Raw genomic sequence first — 20055 nt, 5'->3', positions numbered from 1 at the left:
TAATTTTAAATTTGCTCCTAAAACTCTAGAACATTAATATATTCTCCAGAAATCTTTAATTGTTTATTTGAAGCATGCTATCATTGAGTTAATTTTCATATTATTATATGTATCAAATTTAGATTTTTTGTTCAATATTTTCCCAGGTTATTTGTATTTACAACAACAACAACAACAACAACAACAACAACTTATTATTTATACCCCGCCCATCTGGCCAGGTCCCCCTCGCCACTCTGGGCGGCTTCCAACACACATTAAAATACATTAAAACATCACAGATTAAAAATTTCCCCAAACAGGGCTGCCTTTAGGTATTTTCTAAATGTCAGGTAGTTGTTTATCTCTCTAACCTCTGATTGGAGGGCATTCCACAGGGCGGGTGCCACTACCGAGAAGGTCCTCTGCCTGGTTCCCTGTAGCTTTGCTTCTCGCAGTGAGGGAACTGCCAAAAGGCCCTTGGCGCTGGATCTCAGTGTCCGGGCTGAATGATGGGGGTTGGAGACGCTCCTTCAGGTATACTGGACTGAGGCCGTTTAGGGCTTTAAAGGTTAGCACCAACACTTTGAATTGTGCTCAGAAACGTACTGGGAGCCAATGTAGATCTCTCAGGACCGGTGTTATGTGGTCCCGGCGGCCGCTCCCAGTCACCAGTCTAGCTGCCGCATTCTGGATTAATTGCAGTTTCCGGGTCACCTTCAAAGGTAGCCCCACGTAGAGCGCATTGCAGTAGTCCAAGCGGGAGATAACCAGAGCATGTACTACTCTGGTGAGACAGTCTGCGGGCAGGTAGGGTCTCAGCCTGCGTACCAGATGGAGCTGATAGACAGCTGCCCTGGACACAGAATTGACCTGCGCCTCCATGGACAGCTGTGAGTCCAAAAGGACTCCCAGGCTGCGCACCTGGTCCCTCAGGGGTCCACTTATCCCATTCAGGACCAGGGAGTCCCCCACACCCGCCCGGCCCCTGTCCTTCAGAAACAGTACTTCAGTCTTGTCAGGATTCAACCTCAATCTGTTAACTGCCATCCATCCTCCTACTGCTTCCAGGCACTCACACAGGACATTCACCGCCCTCACTGGTTCTGATTTGAAAGAGAGGTAGAGCTGGGTGTCATCCGCATACTGATGAACACCCAGCCCAAACCCCCTGATGATCTCTCCCAGCGGCTTCATATAGATATTAAAAAGCATGGGGGAGAGAACGGAACCCTGAGGCACCCCACAAGTGAGAGCCCAGGGGTCTGAACACTCATCCCCCAACACCACTTTCTGGACACGACCTTGAAGAAAGGAGCAGAACCACTGTATAACAGTGCTCCCAGCCCCTCTAGACGGCCCAGAAGGATGTTATGGTCAATGGTGTCAAAGGCCGCTGAAAGATCCAGCAGAACCAGGAAACAGCTCTCACCTTTGTCCCTAGCCCGCCGGAGATCATCAACCAGTGTGACCAAGGCAGTTTCAGTCCCATGATGAGGCCTGAATCCCGACTGGAAGGGATCCAAATGGTCCGCTACTTCTAGGCGTGCCTGGAGTTGTTCAGCAACCACCCGCTCAACCACCTTCCCCAAGAATGGTAGATTTGAGACTGGGCGATAATTAGCCATATTTGCCAGGTCTAAAGATGTTTTTTTAAGAAGTGGTTTAATGACTGCTTTCAGTGGGTCTGGGAAGACTCCCTCACAGAGGGAAGCATTCACCACCCCGCGGAGCCCATCGCCCAGCCCTTTCTGGCTCGCTTTTATTAGCCAGGATGGGCAAGGATCAAGGAGACAGGTGGTCGGTTTCACTCATCCAAGCAGCCTGTCCACATCCTTGGAGGTTACAGATTGTAATTGATCCCATGGAACATGACTAGACAGGGCTCTAGCACTCTCCCGCCCCGGCCCTGCTCCCACGGTGGAGTCTACCTATGATTCATCACTGTATTTTGGGTTGTTCTGGACCTGAATACCACTATTTGGTATCCAAATCCCAAACCAAAGTCCTGTTTGGATGCATTTTGCCTTGCCTGCTGTTGAAAGTGACGATTTCATCAGTGTGTGGTGATTTAGACCCGTAACTTAGTAGCAGTTGCTAGGACATTACCATGTTCGCCTCTACAGCGCTCTATCTTATTTCAGATCGTGATACAGTGGTACCCCTGGTTACGAACACTTCAGGTTATGAGCTCCGCTAACCTGGAAGTAGCTGCTCCTGGTTGTGAACTTCGCCCCAGGATGTGAACAGAAATTGCGCGCCAGAGGCACTTGTGCAGCGGGAAGCCCCATTAGCGAAAGCATGCCTCAGGATAAGAACGGTTTCAGCTTAAGAACGGACCTCCGGAACGAATTAAGTTCGTAACCAGAGGTACCACTGTATATCAGTATATTGTGATGTGTAGCTGGTGATACATTGTGATATTAAAAACCAGATATCGCCCAACCATACTATGCACTTGTGTGCAGTAGAAAACTTCATTTTGATGTTTCTGTTAAGTTGAAGCATAAAACACAAACTTTTTGAACAGTAACATAGTTTTGGTTTGAAAATAAAACTGTTTTGTGGGAGTCTAGTTCACATTAATTTGCAAGCGAAGACACACAATGAGGAAGGATAAAACTTCTTGTGAGCACATAGAAAGAAGTTTCAATTCAGAATTGTTGTTTTTATAGCTCATAGAATATAATTAAGCTGATGTGATTAAATGACCACTGGCTGACACTATGCTTTGGGTTGAAGCAGGTCTTGCTGAATTCAGTGTGACAAATTCACAGGGGTTCTAGCATTAAATTTGGGAAACTGAGCAGTTGGCAAACACTTCTTCTTGAAACTTTCTAATTAATGTATTCCATTCTGTGGCATGGCCTATGAACAAGTGACAACACATAAGATTTGTTTGTGGAATCTGCTTTTGCCTCGGTCAGTAGTATTAGATGCCACAGGTCTAAGCTTGACAATAAAGCTTGACAAATGCTTGATTTGCTTTTTTCACAAACTACTGATAGAAGTTTGTGAAAAAGCAAATCACAATTGCTATCAACCCATAACCCATTGATTGATGTCGCAGTCTTTTAGATATGTGATTTCCCTCTAGCAAAGTGCTGACTTGTGACCTCTCATCAGTCCATTAACAGGACAATGTGGGTTGTTCTTTAAAAATAAGTATACTGTCCCCTAAGTAAAAACACATTCGGAGCTCACAATAAATTTATGTATGTGTTATGCAATAGATTAGTTTGATTTTGTATAAATTCACCTGGGATGAACTGAAATTTCAAAATAATATTTAGTGTTTCCTGGCAAAAATGGAATGGAATTATAAATTGAAAGAAATTATCACCACTACCTATCTATAGCTATTTATTTAGAATATTTCTCAATAGCTCTTCATCTGAAGATTCAAGGATAGTATACATGTAGAAGTGTGCTAATCATTTATATAGCACACGTAGACATTATTGAAAAACAAAATAAAGAGCAGGTTCAAAACAAAACTAAGGAACAGAAAAAGCAGTTCAGACTAAAATCCTATCTAAATTGTCTGAGTAAAAATGATGGCTTTATTATGTCACTGAAAATATTGTAATGCCAGCATCAGATCTGTCTCCTTGGTATGGCATTCCAAACTTGTTGCCACTTTCACAGAAAAGGCCTCTACATGGTAGAGGCAACTGAAGTATTTTCAATTGTGCCTAGCGTCATTGCAGTATAAATAATTTTGTCAGAGGTAATAGTCGTTTCTTTTCTTTGGAATGCGGAGTGTTTGTCCTTTGCCTCTGAAGGGAAACCGTTATGCTTGAAACCTTTTAGGCACAAAAATAGAAAATTGGGGCACTTTTGTAAATGAGTCATTTTAACCCCCCTTCAGCGCCTTGTGAAGTTTGTCCCTTTTTATTTTCTTTCATGTCCTATCCTATCTCAGTCTGAGCCTTAACCTGAAACATTGTCTGCAAGAGTGATTGATGGAATTAAAACTGCTAAGGTTCTTCAGATGCTAGATTTCTAGATTTTGTAGTAAATTCAAGAACTGATGGAATAATCCAGTGAACCTTCCCCTTGGCTCTTTGGACCTAAAATCTGGTTGGATGCTGGGGCTGTTCTGTGAGCCTAGCTAGGTTTGCTTGCCTGGGCAAGAAATCCCTTTCCCATTGCCAATTCTGTACATTTTACACATGTTCAGTGGTGTTCATGTTCTTGGACATCATCTAATGCTGCCTGTTTGTGGTATTGATTATTAGAAGTTATGTTAATTGGGACTGGCCATCCTTTGGGGTAGAGATTCTAGACCTAAGCCTCTTACAGTTCAAACAGAAACAGATTACCAAAGAAGGAGGCTTTAAGGATTGGTGCATGGTCCAAATCATTATTTCCCAACTTTCCCCCTCATCTGTCTCTGAGCTGTGGCCTCCCTCAAACTCCTGTTGTGGAGAAGCTTTGGTCCTCCAGATGTTGCTGAATTACAGCTCCCATCATCCCTAACCATGCTTGCATCGAGGGCCAAAGGTCCCTGATCCATTACCTAGAAGGATAACTGAGATGTGAAATACAAATCCAGACTAATTATATATTTGCAGTGGGCCATTACTCAGTTAGCAAACTTTGCTTTATGCACCATGTCAGGGGTTGTGTATGCACATAGTGCCTAGCTGAACCATGGGTTAGTGTGAACATGTGGGCTACCATGGAAGAGTTTGCTTTGCTCCTCTTGGGTCCTTTTTAGTTCAGCATAGCATGGCAGCTAAGTCAAGATTTGTTCTTGACTATGGCTTGTGATTAAGGAAGAGAAAGTGTAACCACAAGATGATGTTTGGCCAACACCTTGACTTTACTTCCTTGCTTAGTTAAAAGGACCAGGGAATTTGGTTTGCTGCCTTGTGTGACCCTGGCCTGAAAGAGGCCAGGGTCATCTCTTTTAAATTACCAAAATTATCTATCCTTAATATGGACAACTTGCAGACTTAACATATAGAATAAGAGAACAAGATAGAAGAAGATTGAAAACGTTTATTGAATATATGAGAAATAATTGTGTACAGCTGAAAATGCTGGCCACATTAAGATAAATTCAACAGTGTAAATAAGTTTTGATGGATGCAATAATGGAATACTAAATGGTATAGTTTTTATAAAATATGCAGGGATTTATGATATGTAAAATGAACCATGGAAAGAGAAGAAGAGAAGTCATTGGTATCTTAAGGATGTAAATTAAGTATTTTAAATGGTAAAACAGATAATTTAATAAAAATTATATATACAAAATTATCTATCCTTATCCATGATAGTGGTGTGTGCAACTCACATGAAATTGAAATAATTGTGTGTACATAGAATGTAGTTCTATGTGAAAGCTTTGTTCTCTGAAAAAACACGGTTGCTTTTTTCTGTTAACAGCCAGTTTCGCTGAATCATTAAACTCCAGAGACTCCAAAGTTATGTCAAGCTTGTTCATTTATGCAAATATTTGCATTTTTTATATGGCAATATGATATTAATGCAGAGCCATACTGCACTATGGTCAGTTATTATGAAATCAAGAGTTCCTTATTTTTAATGGCTTATCTATCTATCTATCTATCTATCTATCTATCTATCTATCTATCTATCTATCTATCTCTATCTATCTATCTATCTATCTATCTATCTATCTATCTATCATCTATCTGTCTATCGTCTATCTATCGTCTATCTATCGTCTATCTATCGTCTATCTGTCTATCTGTCTATCTATCTATCTATCTATCTAGTTCATTTATTTCCTTTTTATTAAAGGACACAGCAAGGAATGTATAAAACATAATAAACAAAGTACCATAAAGCAAATCTAAAGATGACTGTTTCAGCAGGTCTCCCAAGAAAGTTTCAATGAAAATCATATGGGAAATGCTTCCATATATACATCATTTTATTTGTATCCTGCCTTTCCATAGTTCAAACCATGCTCAAGGCGGCTTACAACATGAAAAATTACATGTTTACATAAATTACATAATTACCAAATTACTGTACATAATTACAAAAATAACAAAAGTAGTCATAAACATCAGCATAATGTTCTGCAAAAGAATGCATAAGCAGATTGCTGGTAACTTGGTTGCATGCACAATAGATCCATCAGTCTCTAGAAGCACAACTGTGGTATTGGATCTCCCTGTCGTGCATTAATAAAGGTCAACTGCCTGCTAGCACAAGAGCCCTTGCGTTAGTGTACAGAGAATGTTGGATGCAGTCCATAGACTTTACTTGATGTAGAACAATCCCTTTAACAGCAGCCTTGCATAATTTTGTCTTGTATGTCTATTATGGTATTTGGTAATTTTGGCTGGCTGGACAAAAACAAAGTAATATCTTTTGTGATTGTTAGTGGAATACTAAATAGTTTTAAGTAATGTTAGTTGTTAGTGGAATACTAAATAGTTTTAAGTAATGTAAGTGGCTTACAGAAAATTAACATGATTCATTGGGTGGGGTGGCGGCGGCAGCAACTATGTACACCCAAAAATTCCATGTGCATTTCTTTTGTTCTTTAGTTCATGAGATGTGCATTCAGTGGAGGAACCATGGGAAATATTCCAATTGTGTGTGCACAGGGGAGAAAGTGTTAGATTGCAAGTGTGCCTATATGTATTCTATTAATGCTTAATGGAACTTTCACATTTGAAACAGGCCTGCAAGGGAGTGAAATCTGGAAATTGAATATAATCTGATTTATTTCCATGCTCCCAGCCTATGTGCATTGTGTGGTAATCTGTGTTTGTTGACATTTTGCTGAAATAACCCATAGAGGATGGTACTTAATTGAATAATAGATCGTAAAGGTCTTTTTTTTTTTTTTACTTGTAAGGCTCTTAATAACGTGAACAGTGAAAGAAACTGAGCCATCACTAGAAGATGAAATTAATTGAGTTCTACCATTGTTACATTGGCTATGAAGATGTGCTGGGTGGGTAGAAAAACACCAAATAATATATAGCCTTTGACATTTTAATTTGAGAGAAGTCAAGAAGGTAGACATATGGGATGCTAGTTTCGACTTTCCAGTTAAAGCTTTTTGTTTTCTTTCCTAGGAGGCTATTGGAGTCTTCACTCATTTCATTATCCCGTTATGATGGGGCAGGATCTCGGGAACATCCAATCTATCCTGATCCAGCTAGGTAAGGACAGAATTGAATCCAGAGATAACTTTGTGGGCTCCTGTGAACCACAAAATAAGAGGAATATGTGACATGCTTTTCATGGTATTCAGGCTTGACTATTCCTTTTATACTACTACTCATTTAAAGAAAAAGACATACCTACCGTGTTTCCCCTTTTTTAAGACACCGTCTTATAACACTTTTTTCTCAAAAAAACACACGGTGGCTTATTTTCAGGGGGTGTCTTTTTTTTTAAAGTGCTGGTACAACTGGGTCCCACTGGCTCAGGACACTCGGCGCTCTCTTCCGCGCACATTTAAACACCACACTCTAGCCAACTGAGCTCTCCAGGTTTTACTGTCAACCAGGCTGGCAGCAGCTCTCCAGGATTTCAAACTTGGGGGTACCTGGGGGTTAAACCTGGGATCCTTCTGCATACAGAGCACAGGGTGCTCTGCCACTCTGTTATGGTCTTTTCCATTTTCTGCCTCTTCTATTTTTTCCCTTTCCCCTCCTACCCATCCTGAGTCAAGGGCTTTCCTTCTATGGAGGCTTTTAAGCAGAGGCTGGATGGCCACCTGCCTCGGAGACAGATGTGCACACAGGGGGGGACTTTGTGAGGTGGATTTAAACCTTGTAGGATGCCGGAGCAGGAGGTACACACGAAGCTGCCCACCGTCATGTCGGTGTAGGTAGGACCGCGTTGGTCACAGTCGAAGCACTTGCGGTTGGGCGGGAGGCTGCTCATCTCCCTCAGCAGCTTCTGGTGCTTCTCCTCCTGCTTCCATGGCTTTGGAGGCGGCCAGGTGTGTGTGCGCGTGGAGGTATAGAGGCTGCTCCCCGGGCTCTCTCACGCCGGTCGAGGAATGAGGAGGGAGGCCGTGACCCGTCCCGCTCCGAGATGCTTGTGAGGGAAGCACAAGGGGGACAAGGCTTGTGCCCATGCCCCTGGCGCGCGCGCGCGGCTGAATGACGAGCCGAAGCGGAACCTTTTCTCTGTGGGGGGGGGGGAGAGACGCACGCGCGCAAACACACACACACACACACACACACACACACACACACACTGAGAGAGAGACACGCACAGGGAGAGAAAGAAAGAGACGCGCGCGCGCACACACACACACACACACACACACACACACACACACAGAGAGAGACGCACGGGGGAGAGAGAGAAAGAGACGCGCGCGCACACACACAGAGAGACGGACGCACGGGGAGAGAAAGAAAGAGACGCGCACAAACACACACACAGAGAGACGCACGGGGGAGAGAGAGAGAGACGCGCGCGCGCACACACACACAGAGAGAGACGGACGCACAGGGAGAGAAAGAAAGAGACGCGCGCACACAGAGAGAGACGCACGGGGGAGAGAGAGAAAGAGACGCGCGCACACACACACACAGAGAGAGACGGACGCACAGGGAGAGAAAGAAAGAGACGCGCGCACACACACACACACACAGAGAGACGCACGGGGGAGAGAGAGAAAGAGACGCGCGCGCACACACACACAGAGAGACGGACGCACGGGGAGAGAAAGAAAGAGACGCGCACAAACACACACACACACAGAGACGCACGGGGGAGAGAGAGAGAGACGCGCACACACACACACACACACACACACACACACACACACACACACACACACAGAGACGGACGCACAGGGAGAGAAAGAAAGAGACGCGCGCACACAGAGAGAGACGCACGGGGGAGAGAGAGAAAGAGACGCGCGCACACACACACACACACACAGAGACGGACGCACAGGGAGAGAAAGAAAGAGACGCGCGCACACACACACACACAGAGAGACGGATGCACGGGGAGAGAAAGAAAGAGACGCACACAAACACACAGAGAGAGAGAGAGACGCACGGGGGAGAGAGAGAGAGACGCGCGCACACACACACACACACACACAGAGAGAGACGGACGCACGGGGAGAGAAAGAAAGAGACGCGCGCACACACAGAGAGCGTGCGGCTGCAGCGCTCACGAAGCAGCGCTGTACTTAGGGGAAGATGGCCAGGGAGGGGGGCTGCGGGGTCAAGGCAACGCGTGAAAGGGAGGGATGGCGAGGAAGAAGTGGGGAGTGAACTGATCGGGGCTTTAACATGCCCGCACGCGCAAAAGGGAGGCTCGGAATGTGGAGATCGGTTTTGGCTGCTTCTCTTAAAGTGCCGCAAGTAACGAGCCTCTCTCTCTTTCCTCCTGCCGCTCGTGCCCTTGGTGCTCCGTGCGGCGCTGCTTCACGCTTTGTCAGCGCTGCAGCCGCCACCGCTTCTGGGCACCCACCCGACCCCGCAGGCTTCCTCCTCCTGCCGCGGCCGGCATTGCAGGAGCTGGGTCCTGCTGGCTGGTGCTCCGTGCGGCACTGCTGCACGCTTTATTGGCACTAAAGCAGCCACCGCCGCTTCCGGGCACTGACCCGACCCGGCAGGCTTCCTCCTCCTGTCGCGGCCGGCATGCTGGGTCCTGCTAGCTGGTGCGGAAGTATGGCTTATTTTCGGGGTATGTCTTATAGCTCTCAAATGGTTAAAAACCCTGCCATGGCTTACTTTCTGACTACGTATTAAAAAAGGGGAAACACGGTAGAGAGAAGAAGAGAATGCAAAGGAACATTACTCTGTTTGTTCTCTCTCCCTTCAAGACACACTTGTTCCATAAAGCCTTTAGCTTAAGCCATTTCCCCTTTTCCTGAAATGAGTCTGAAAAGGAAACTAAGTATATATACTACTAGCATTTGTTCACATTGGTTTGTTGTTATCCCTGCCTGTCAGTTTCTTTGCTTTTCACTCCCATGTTGCAAAAAGAAGAAAAAGTTTCATACGCTTTTCCGGGCCTAAAGCTGCCTCTTGTTCATAGTTACAGATGACGTACCAACTATGTTGTTGTTGCTATAAAAATTAATAGGGATTGTGTTTAAGGAACCATCTTCTGCGGTGGTCTGTTTAGAATAGTGTTAGTGAAAGAGTAGAGGCATCTATAGAGCTAAATAGAGACTATGAACTCCTTATATAATGTGCAAGATAATGCTGTGATCAGAAGCACATAATTCTTCTTAGATATGCTGCATTATTAATAGGATGGGAATGAATGATGTAGTAAAAAGGAATAATGTTGATGATGACTTATTTGGATCCAAGTAAGACATGGGAATTCAGAGTGCAGAAAGAGGGGTTTGTAGAAAGCATCTTTTGAAAAAATTAAGAAATAATAAGGAAATGAGAGGAAGTGTTGATGTAGGAAATTCTTTGGGTGCTATAATTAAGGTGCCACCGATGACAGAGCTTTTTGAAAAACACAGCTCTATAAAGAATAAAGTGAACAGTGTAGCTTGAAAAAACTGAATATTAAAGGTAAAAAAAATGGCATAGGCAAGTAAGACACGGAAAGGAGGATAGATGGTTAAGTAAAAAACCCCCACGTAATGTAACATGAGTAATGAAAACAGCTTTGTGTGAATGAATTGGTATCAGGGCAAATCCTACAGAAAAAGTAGGCTGATCCATATATGGCCGAGATAAAATCAATTGTGTCTAAAGTGATTGATTCAAATCTCTGTTCAAAGAAGAGAAGGCAAGGTTGGCTCTTTTGAGATAATGGGAACTTTGTAACTATTGTTGGAATCAAATGAGAGTGTTGAAAAATTGACCATATGAAAGGTGATATAATTAGAGTGATAAAGGAATTGGCAAAAAAAAAATCAATGGGATTTGAAATAAAAATACTTAAGAATCTGTTCTTCCTAACCTACAAAAAAATTCTTAAAATTTGTTGGACTGGATGGCCCTTGTGGTCTCTTCCAACTCTATGATTCTATGTTGCTGCCTGCTTACAATTAAACAGAAGGCTTACAGGATAAATCAGGCACCCCCAAACTATGGCTCTCCAGATGTTTTGGACTACAATTCCCATCATCCCTGACCACTGGTCCTGTTAGCTAGGGATCATGGGAGTTGTAGGCCAAAACATCTGGAGGGCCGCAGTTTGGGGATGCCTGGGATAAATGACCTGTTTGAGTTCTCCATCCTGACCACACTTTAGGTCCGTCATTGCACACATATAAAGAATGATTACAAAAAAGACAAACAAGTAATGTGTTTTGCAAAGGTCAGCTAAATTCTGGAATGCAAGTGTATTACTTAAGCTAAAGATAAAGGTACCCATGACCGTTAGGTCCAGTCACGGACGACTCTGGGGTTGTGGCGTGTTAGGATCTCTTACTCACAAGTAGGACTCTGGCAGAGACACATGCCCGACTGGCGTGTTCCCTCCCTCCTGGTCGATCGGGAGCTTCAAAAGCTTTCTCCAGCCCGAACATTACAGCGACTGATGCCAACTGACATCAGCAAAGAGAAAGAACAAAGGACAATAGTCCCACTTCAGGAAACACAGTAACAAACATCCTGTTTCTGTCACGTCAGACTCTGTGGAATGAAAACATACACCATCATGTGATAAACAACAATCCCATGAATGCAAACGGGGAATGAATCATCTCGCTCTGTAGGCCGAGGGAGCTGGCGTTTGTCCACAGACAGCTTCCGGGTCATGTGGCCAGCACGGAAACGCCGTTTACCTTCCCGCCGGAGCAGTACAGTACCTATTTATCTACTTGCACTTTGACATGCTTTCAAACTGCTAGGTTGGCAGGAGCTGGGACCGAGCAACGGGAGCTCACCCCGTCGTGGGGATTCGAACCACTGATCTTCTTATCAGCAAGCCCTAGGCTCAGTGGTTTAGACCACAGCGCCACCCGTGTCTCTTGTATTGCTTAAGAGATGCCAATATTTCTTTGTCTTGGATACATTAATGTTAGTGGATGATAGGTTCAATGGTCAGTTCATGACTATTCTTATTTGACTCAAACCAATGGATTTGAGTTACAAGAATCTGAATCATTTATTTTCTAAATGTGAGGAAATGTCTACTACACAAGAACACAAAAAATTTCCGTGGAGTTCAGATCAAAGTTCCATCTAGTCCGCAGCCCTCTTTTCCATAGAGGCCAACCAAGTGCCTTTAGGAAGTTCTGCTTGTGAGCAGTAGCTTTCCCCAGCAACTGATATTTAGAGGCAGGATATAATCATCATGACTAGTAGTTATTGACTCCTTGGATATTTTGTTGTTGTTTAGTTGTTTAGTCGTGTCCAACTCTTTGTGACCCCATGGACCAGAGCACACCAGGCACTCCTGTCTTCCACTGCCTCCCGCAGTTTGGTCAGACTCATGTTCGTAGCTTCGAGAACACTGTCCAACCATCTCATCCTCTGTCGTCCCCTTCTCCTTGTGCCCTCCATCTTGCCCAGCATCAGGGTCTTTTCCGGAGTCTTCTCTTCTCATGATGTGGCCAAAGTATTGGAGCCTCAGCTTCAGGATCTGTCCTTCCAGTGAGCACTCAGGGCTGATTTCCTTAAGAATGGATAGGTCTGTGCAGTTCATGAGACTCTCAAGAGTCTCCTACAGCACCATAATTCAAAAGCATCAATTCTTTGGCAATCAGCCTTCTTTATGGTCCAATTCTCGTCGGATATAGCTGATGGGAACTATTCTGTCTGAGCAAAGAGTTAGGGCCAAACTAGGCACAATGGTGGTAGATCATTTGTTTAAATATAGATCTTACCTGAACTTGTAGGAAACTGGTTGAGAGATTCATTTTTTAACATCAAAAGAGAAATCAACATTCTCCATGCATTACATATTTATAGGGATGAGGAATAGGAAGCGGAAGGAAGAGCAGAAAATTGGGGAGGGAAATCCAGGTAGTTGGCTGAATTTTTATTTATATTTTAGTGGGGTGGGGAGAGACTGAAACTGAAAGTAAACTTATGGGGTCTGAGACACTTTTTTAATTGCCCCCAGCTGGCTGTCAACAGGGCAGCCAAGAATGAAAATTGGAAATATGAACTGTAGGTGTCACCTTGGTTGGTGAACTCACTTAGATGGCAATGCACTATTTCTCAGTCTCTACTCCCACACAACAAAAGTAATAAGGGTGTAACACTGACCTACCTTAGATATTGGTTGTATGAATTATGGATACAGCAAAGTTCAGGAAGTGGGAGAAATCTTTTAACTGCAGATACAGATTTGGACAATAAAGTTGCAATGCTAAACATTTAATGGGAAAACAAGTTCATTTGTATCTGGTGAGACTTGCTTCTGAACTAACAATGGTCTCTCATACTTTCAGGTTGTCTCCTGCTGCTTATTATGCCCAGAGAATGATCCAGTATCTTTCACGCAGAGATAGTATTCGTCAGCGCTCCATGCGATACCAGCAGAATCGGCTCCGTTCATCTTCATCTTCTGCTTCCACTTCTGAGAATACAGGTCCATCTGTAGAAGGAAATGATCTGGAATTTGAAGACTTTGAGTAAGTGTTCGTTGTTCTTATTTCACCATGCTTGAGTTTTCCTCTCTTCTTCTGTTCATAAGTACCTTGAGGTTTTTTTAAAATAAGATAGCAGGTTTCATTCATACTTCTCAAAGACCATGGATGAAAAACAACTAGTGCTGCAACTTACCAGATGGAATGATCCCCACTCTCCTCCTGCTCCATGCTGTTCTGGGGGTTCTCCCAACCTCCTGCCATAGCCAGCTTGAGGCGAGAGGAGTGGAGTAAGCAGAATCCCTCACCTTGCACTGATGCAGCTTGTTAGATTAATCCTTCCTCAATAACTGAACACATCAACCACTCTATTTTTAATAAATGGAAGGCAACCGCTGCAACTTTTCAAGTTGTTTTGCATTTGGATGGGTAAGTAGACACACTAGCTGGCTAAACCTGAACCATATTCAGCTTTCCAAGGTTGGTACTGGTGCAGTGGAAGAGAATGGTCATTTTGGTGTTCTGTTGTCTATTCATATTTTCCTTAAGAATCACTTATTAAATAAAGCTCCTGTCAGTTCCCTGAATGTATTAATGCAGTCATATGTTTTAATATGCTACAGAACTTATAATTATCAAAAGTGTAGAGCACACCTGATAACTGGTAATGTTCATTGCCACAGTAACCCATAGTTGTGGTTGTTTATGAGCAGGGGGCTGAAAGAAGAGAAAATGACGTTTTAGAGATAGGGCTTTAGATTCACATATTCTGAGAATATTGATCCAGTGTAAAAAGCCCCCTAATCAGAGCTGAAGAGTATAGTAATTCCCGGCTGGCTAGATATTCCTGTCTGATTTGCTCAGTCTCTTAAGTTATGGCTTTCATAATGAATATCTGCAACCCTGTTGTCTCCTTAAGCTGGTACTTTTGCTTCCTGAATTTCTTGATGGCAAACAAATAAGTAACAATTTACATCAACTATAAAGCTTCTTGTAGTGCCTTAAAAGCTAACAATTTTATTCATTGTCTAGAATAGGGGTCAGCAAACTTTTTCAGCAGGGGGCCAGTCCACTGTCCCTCAGACCTTGTGGGGGGCCGGACTATATTTTGAAAAAAAAATATGAATGAATTCCTATGCCCCACAAATAACCCAGAGATGCATTTTAAATAAAAGCACATATTCTACTCATGTAAAAACACCAGGCAGGCCCCACAAATCACCCAGAGATGCACCTATATATATAAAAATGTAGAAGGTCCCATGTTTTAGGCCGCGACGTTCTCCGAAACCGCTTGCCCGATCGTGTTCAGATTTGGCCACAGCGTCACATGGGGATATCTGAGTGTTTCCATGCACATAGATTGGCCACATGTCATACCTGTGCCACGAAAACCAGGTAAAACCCACTGGTTTGGAACCCTGAACTTAGAGAGTCAGGGAACCTGGGAAATAGAAGGCAGAAGAGGTTGCAACACAGCACCCTCTAGCAGCGGATACACTGGTACTACAGCTAGAAAACCTTGGCTCTCTATCGGAGGCTACACTGGTACTGCAGCTACTAGGCCGAATGGAGGCTTGCCTTTACAGACTAGGCCGAATGGAGGTGGGGACTCGCCTGGGTGTGTGTTGGGGGCAGGAGGAGACGGGATAGGTCATGGATCAGGATAGGGTGGGGGGAATCACAGGGAAGAGCCACAGCAACGCGTGGCCTGGCCAGCTAGTTTTAAATAAAAGGACACATTCTACTCATGTAAAAACATGCTGATTCCCGGACCGTCCGTGGGCCGGATTTAGAAGGTAATTGGGCCGCATCCGGCCCCCGGGCCTTAGTTTGGGGACGCTGGTCTAGAATCTACTTCATATGTTAGTCTTTAGGGTGCCACAAGACTCTTTGCTTTTTAGTGAATGAGTGTTGTTTTTGTTTTGCTTCCTGTTTATTCAGTTTCTAAGCCAATAAGGACATTTTTAAGTGACCTTTCTTGCAGCAGTTCTAATCTCAAAGTACCGTACAGCGTGTCTCCACAGTAGTCTTCTCTGTGGTTCTTAGCAAATCATATGACTTGTAAACTACTTGACTAGGATAGATATTTCTTACTTCCTCAAAAATGCTCTCCAGCTGGGACTGAGTAGATGGAGTACTCCATCACAATCCATGTTGATTCTATAGTACCATCAGCTTGGGTAAAAAATCTAAACTGCTCATGCCTTTGAATTCCAGATGAACCAGGTAGTCTGAACTGGGCTCCTAGAGCAGCAGGAAATAACCTTAAGGGGAGAGAATTTATGGTGGAGGCAGAACCCTTGTTCTTTGGAGCTGTCATTTCATGCTCTAGCAATTAACTACTCGGAAGCGCAGGGGAATGAGTGTGTCTTCCCCCTTTCATTGTGGTTTTGTTTGTGTAAGATGTAAATGAGGGGAGATATGTAGAAGCGTCAGCCGCCTAATAGCTTTCCCTAAGCAGCACTGCAGGCTGGAGGAGTAGAAGTGAGGCAGCCTGCTGAGGCCTATTGTGATGGGAAAAGCTCAGCAAGAGCAACCCTCAGTTATTTCCATTACTGCCTCCTATTCATCCTCTAGGGAAGGGGGCTTGACTGCTAAAAAGAATTGGTACATTCTTCATTCACAGGGCTAGGCAGATACCTGTGGAGAAATGTGTTCCCCTGCAGATAATATTGAAACAGGGATGGGGTCCATTCAGGAAAGTGATTCAGTCAGCCATACCCAAACTGCCTTTTATTTCATGCTGAGTAGGGAAGGCAGTGCATTTCTGTCCTATACACTAGCTATGCTTTTTGGTAACAAATGTTCCATTGTGATCTCTGCTCCTTTATGCGTTCGAGGTATTCTCTTCTATGTGGTTACCCTTCTTGGCTGATTGGGAAACTGGTAGAGGGGCCCTTTTAGGTGGAACCTTTCCTTTACTCACTGAAGGTTTTGTGTTTCTGAATTTCTTGCCATCATTTTTTCCTTTTTTGCATTTATTTACAGTATATAAAATATAAATTATGGATAATTAAACAACCTGTTTATAGAGTGGAAAGGTGATAGTCATGGAGCATAAAGCTATCAAGGCTGCTAGCCATGATGGCTATATAGCCATCTCCAGTAGTGGAGGCAGGATGCCTCTGGGTATCAGTTGCTGGGGAGGATAATACTTATTGCTATGCTCTTCTGTGTATTACTTTACACCTATTACTTTACACCTATTTATTATTGCATGTACCACCTTTCTACCAAAGCACCCAAGATGTTTTTTTTATTAAATCTGTATCCTGCCTTTTACTTCAAAGCACCATCAGGTTGGTTGGCTTAGTTACCTTACGCAAAGTTACCTAGTCCACTTTATTGAGGAGTGGAGAACCTGAACTTAAGTCTCCCATGTTCCAGTCTCTTATCTAGCTCCTATACCATGCTGGATTTTAAAAAGAAGAGAGAGAGACAGACAGACATACAGTTTGACTAGATTAGTGTTAGAAACTGAGATATGAAAGCTAGGATCTAAATGGCACTTTAAACCTACCGTACGTTATGGACGCAACAACGGAATGTCTAGGTGGACTTTTTAATAACAAGAATACAAAGCTGAAAATGAATGAACTGCAGCTGAAAATGAATGAACTGCAGCTAAAATATTATGTTAATTTTTCACATGGTCTAGTCCTCCCTCTGCCCACCCCTCTTATATTCTCAGGAGGGTCTCTTCCCCAGTCTTCAGACAGTAGCTAGAAGTGGGGATGCAGAAAACAGTTTTCCTTTCCTTCCATTCTACAGTTTTAATCTGAAATCTTAGGCACAGTACTGTATCCAGAGCTCAGAAACTGCTCACGCTAATGAAATTTTCTGTCGCAAAATGCTCCTTCGAACACTGACTAGATCTATATCTGTTTGGGAAAGCAAAAAATCTCTTCAACATAACCGTCAAATTATTATTTTCTCCAAGAAGCCACTGTCATGCACAACCAGCTTGCAGAGTTTCATTCATGGGATTTTCCAGAATTCTCCAGCACATTTTTAGTATTAGGTGCATGAGTTGTGAAGCTCATAATCTAATTTTTCTTCCATGTATGTTAAGTTCTATGCAGTAACATAATTGTTCCTAAGTATCTCATAGGAGTTGGACCTGCTGTAAGTAGTTTCCTTGAGCGCAGAAAGGTTACATTCTTAGACTGAAAATTTTCTGCATATAAATATGGCAGTGTCCTGACTTCTGCCATCTGTCTTCAGCAAGCAATGAAAAAATATGCAGATTTTATTGTGTTTTGACACACACTGAAATACAGATTCTCAGGACCATGAGTTGCTCTTGTCTGAAAACCTCTGAAATTTTTCATCACTGTGTCATAAAACATGCCTGCATTCAAGAGTGAGTTACTTAATAGAAACCACTTCATATAAAATAATTTGTTTGGAAATTGTATCTCCTCTACTTTTCATGCCCTGTCATTCATTTGGTTGTTGGATCAGTGGTTGTATGACATCTAAGTTACTTCCATATTCTTCACATGATGTTTTATAGCCAAACTATTTTGTGCCTTTTTTAAATACAAGGTGGGCCTATTTGCCTAACATATATGAGACAAATTAACCATTCCGAGTGGTTTTCTGTTGTGAATGGGGTACATCTAGTCTCACCAGCTTTTCTGGACCATTGGACCATTTTGAACTTTGAGTGTGCAGTGTGCACCAGTCACAAAATGGCACAACACAGAATTAGAGAGAATACAGTTGTTGCTGCTTCTCCCCTATCCTGGGCAACCTCATATTTACCATAGTAAGTCAGCTATATTCTGCTGGTCCTGATTGTGGAGATACAGCTGTTAAAAATCCAAGAACCCTGTTTTCTTCAATGCCAACCCAAAACCAAAGCCTAGCCTGCCATCCTTTAACCACTTACCTGGGAGTAAGCCCATTAAACATGAGGTAGGCGTGTATACTACTGCAATGGGGCTTCTGCTTCCACAGTGGGGCCTCCCCCTTCCTCCCCCCAGTGCTCCCCATAATTGGCTTGTGGTGGCAAGAGAGCTTCCAAAACAGAATTGTTCCACCTGGCAAGCTGCAGTGCTTGCGCTGGTGGGATGTTCACCATAGCACAGTGTTGGATTCCCTCCTATGTTCTTTGTATAGTACGAGTAGTATTTTTTAATTTGCACAGAACTTGTTCGGCCTGCTTCCCCCTCGCCCTCCCCATGGACTGCTATTAGCAGTGGATGTGAAAGTAACCAAAATCTAGAACTTCTAATGAAGTCTGAGAAGAACATTCTTTTGTTTCTACGGAATAAATCTTCCTTTCTTTGGTTTCTGTGGAGACTTAAACAAGTGATCTCAATTCTTTATACTGTACTAGACCTGCAGGGATAGAAATGGTTCTTTCTAGCCCTTTGACCATTTGAAGCCCTCTGCTAGAGTCTGCTGTCCAATATTTGCAGATTTCCCCTGCCAGCCATAGTTGCTACCTGCTTGCTGTGAGGTAGGGCAGGGGAGAGGACGATTTCAGACAAATAAGGGAAGAGTATCTGTTCACCATTGCAAACTCCCTCTTTAGAGGAACTTCCCTATTACCATTTTAATCTGTACTGATGCTGCCTTCATATGGTGGCTATTAACACTTCAGCTTTTTAAGGTTGTGTTTTTGCCAAGTGTTCTGCCTTTCCCTTTAGAAAACTTCCAATTGCCATGGTATCCAGTGACCCATTGCTGCAGTTGAATATAACAGTTCATTGTTGTCTTGCTAATTATTTATCAGTGAGACAAGTAGGATCAGAGGAGACTCATTTAGTTTCTGGGTCAGGACGCAGACTTCTGACTTCATTTTTTCAAATTGGCTTTCCTACAGCAATTCATCTTCGGCATTTAGCAGGGCTCTGCTGCACTGCATGTCATTTGACCAGGTGATGAATCCTCTTGTATTTGGTACTTGTCAGAGGTACTTGATCTTGTGAAGTGCTTTTCTATGTTGTAGAATTTTTTTTATTCTTTAAATGGCCATGTGAGACGTAATCAAGGCTGTAGTTTTGTGTCGTCCCCCCCCCGCTCTTTGAAAGAGCCATTAATAACCCACTATCTGCAGCCCTGCTGGCTTAAAATTTTAACTGATAAATTGGCAGGTTTGGTGTTTCCCGTGTCATAGGTAGGGAATGACATTTCACAAGTGAGAAGGTTGTCTAAAACTTGGCGAGCATGGCAATCTTGCTCTACCTGGCTGCTACTATATAAATTAAATTTAGTACAAAAATGAGATTCGAGTGGCAAGAGGAGAATCTAATCTACTGGCATTTTTACAGCAAATATGAAATTGTTCCTTGTATTTTTCTAGTGTTTTCCCCCTCCTCTTAAATTTTATTACATTTTTAGTCCATCTCTTGGGAGATTGCTTCCACAGTCTAATACATACCCTGTCAGGAAAATGCTTTTGTGTAATTTGAATGTTCTTTTATTCAGCATACTTCTCTCTACTTTCCTCTCCATGGTGATAAATCCTTCAAAATCTTAGCAATTGTTTTAAAAGTTTATTTTTAACTTAATTATTTCTTTTTAACTGATCACAATTTTTAGATAATTTGGGGAGGAAAATCTATTTAAGATTAATCTGT

General features: G+C 43.0%; 1 protein-coding gene across 3 annotated transcripts in view; it reads left to right on the top strand.

Moving 5' to 3' along the window:
* AMBRA1 (autophagy and beclin 1 regulator 1) overlaps window positions 1-20055 on the top strand; it is a 147748-nt gene that overhangs the window by 45595 nt on the left and 82098 nt on the right. For all 3 annotated transcript variants that reach the window (XM_035115335.3, XM_035115345.3, XM_088653921.1), the window contains exons 9-10: window positions 7050-7136; window positions 13325-13507. In XM_035115335.3, coding sequence (XP_034971226.2) covers window positions 7050-7136; window positions 13325-13507 — 270 coding nt within the window. The remainder of the gene's footprint in view (window positions 1-7049; window positions 7137-13324; window positions 13508-20055) is intronic.

The sequence above is a fragment of the Zootoca vivipara genome, chromosome 1, assembly GCF_965207765.1.
Source record: "Zootoca vivipara chromosome 1, rZooViv2.hap1.1, whole genome shotgun sequence".
Classification (NCBI taxonomy): Eukaryota; Metazoa; Chordata; class Lepidosauria; order Squamata; family Lacertidae; genus Zootoca; species Zootoca vivipara.
Note: the sequence above shows the minus strand (reverse complement) of the source record. Positions and strands in the feature narration are given on the sequence as shown.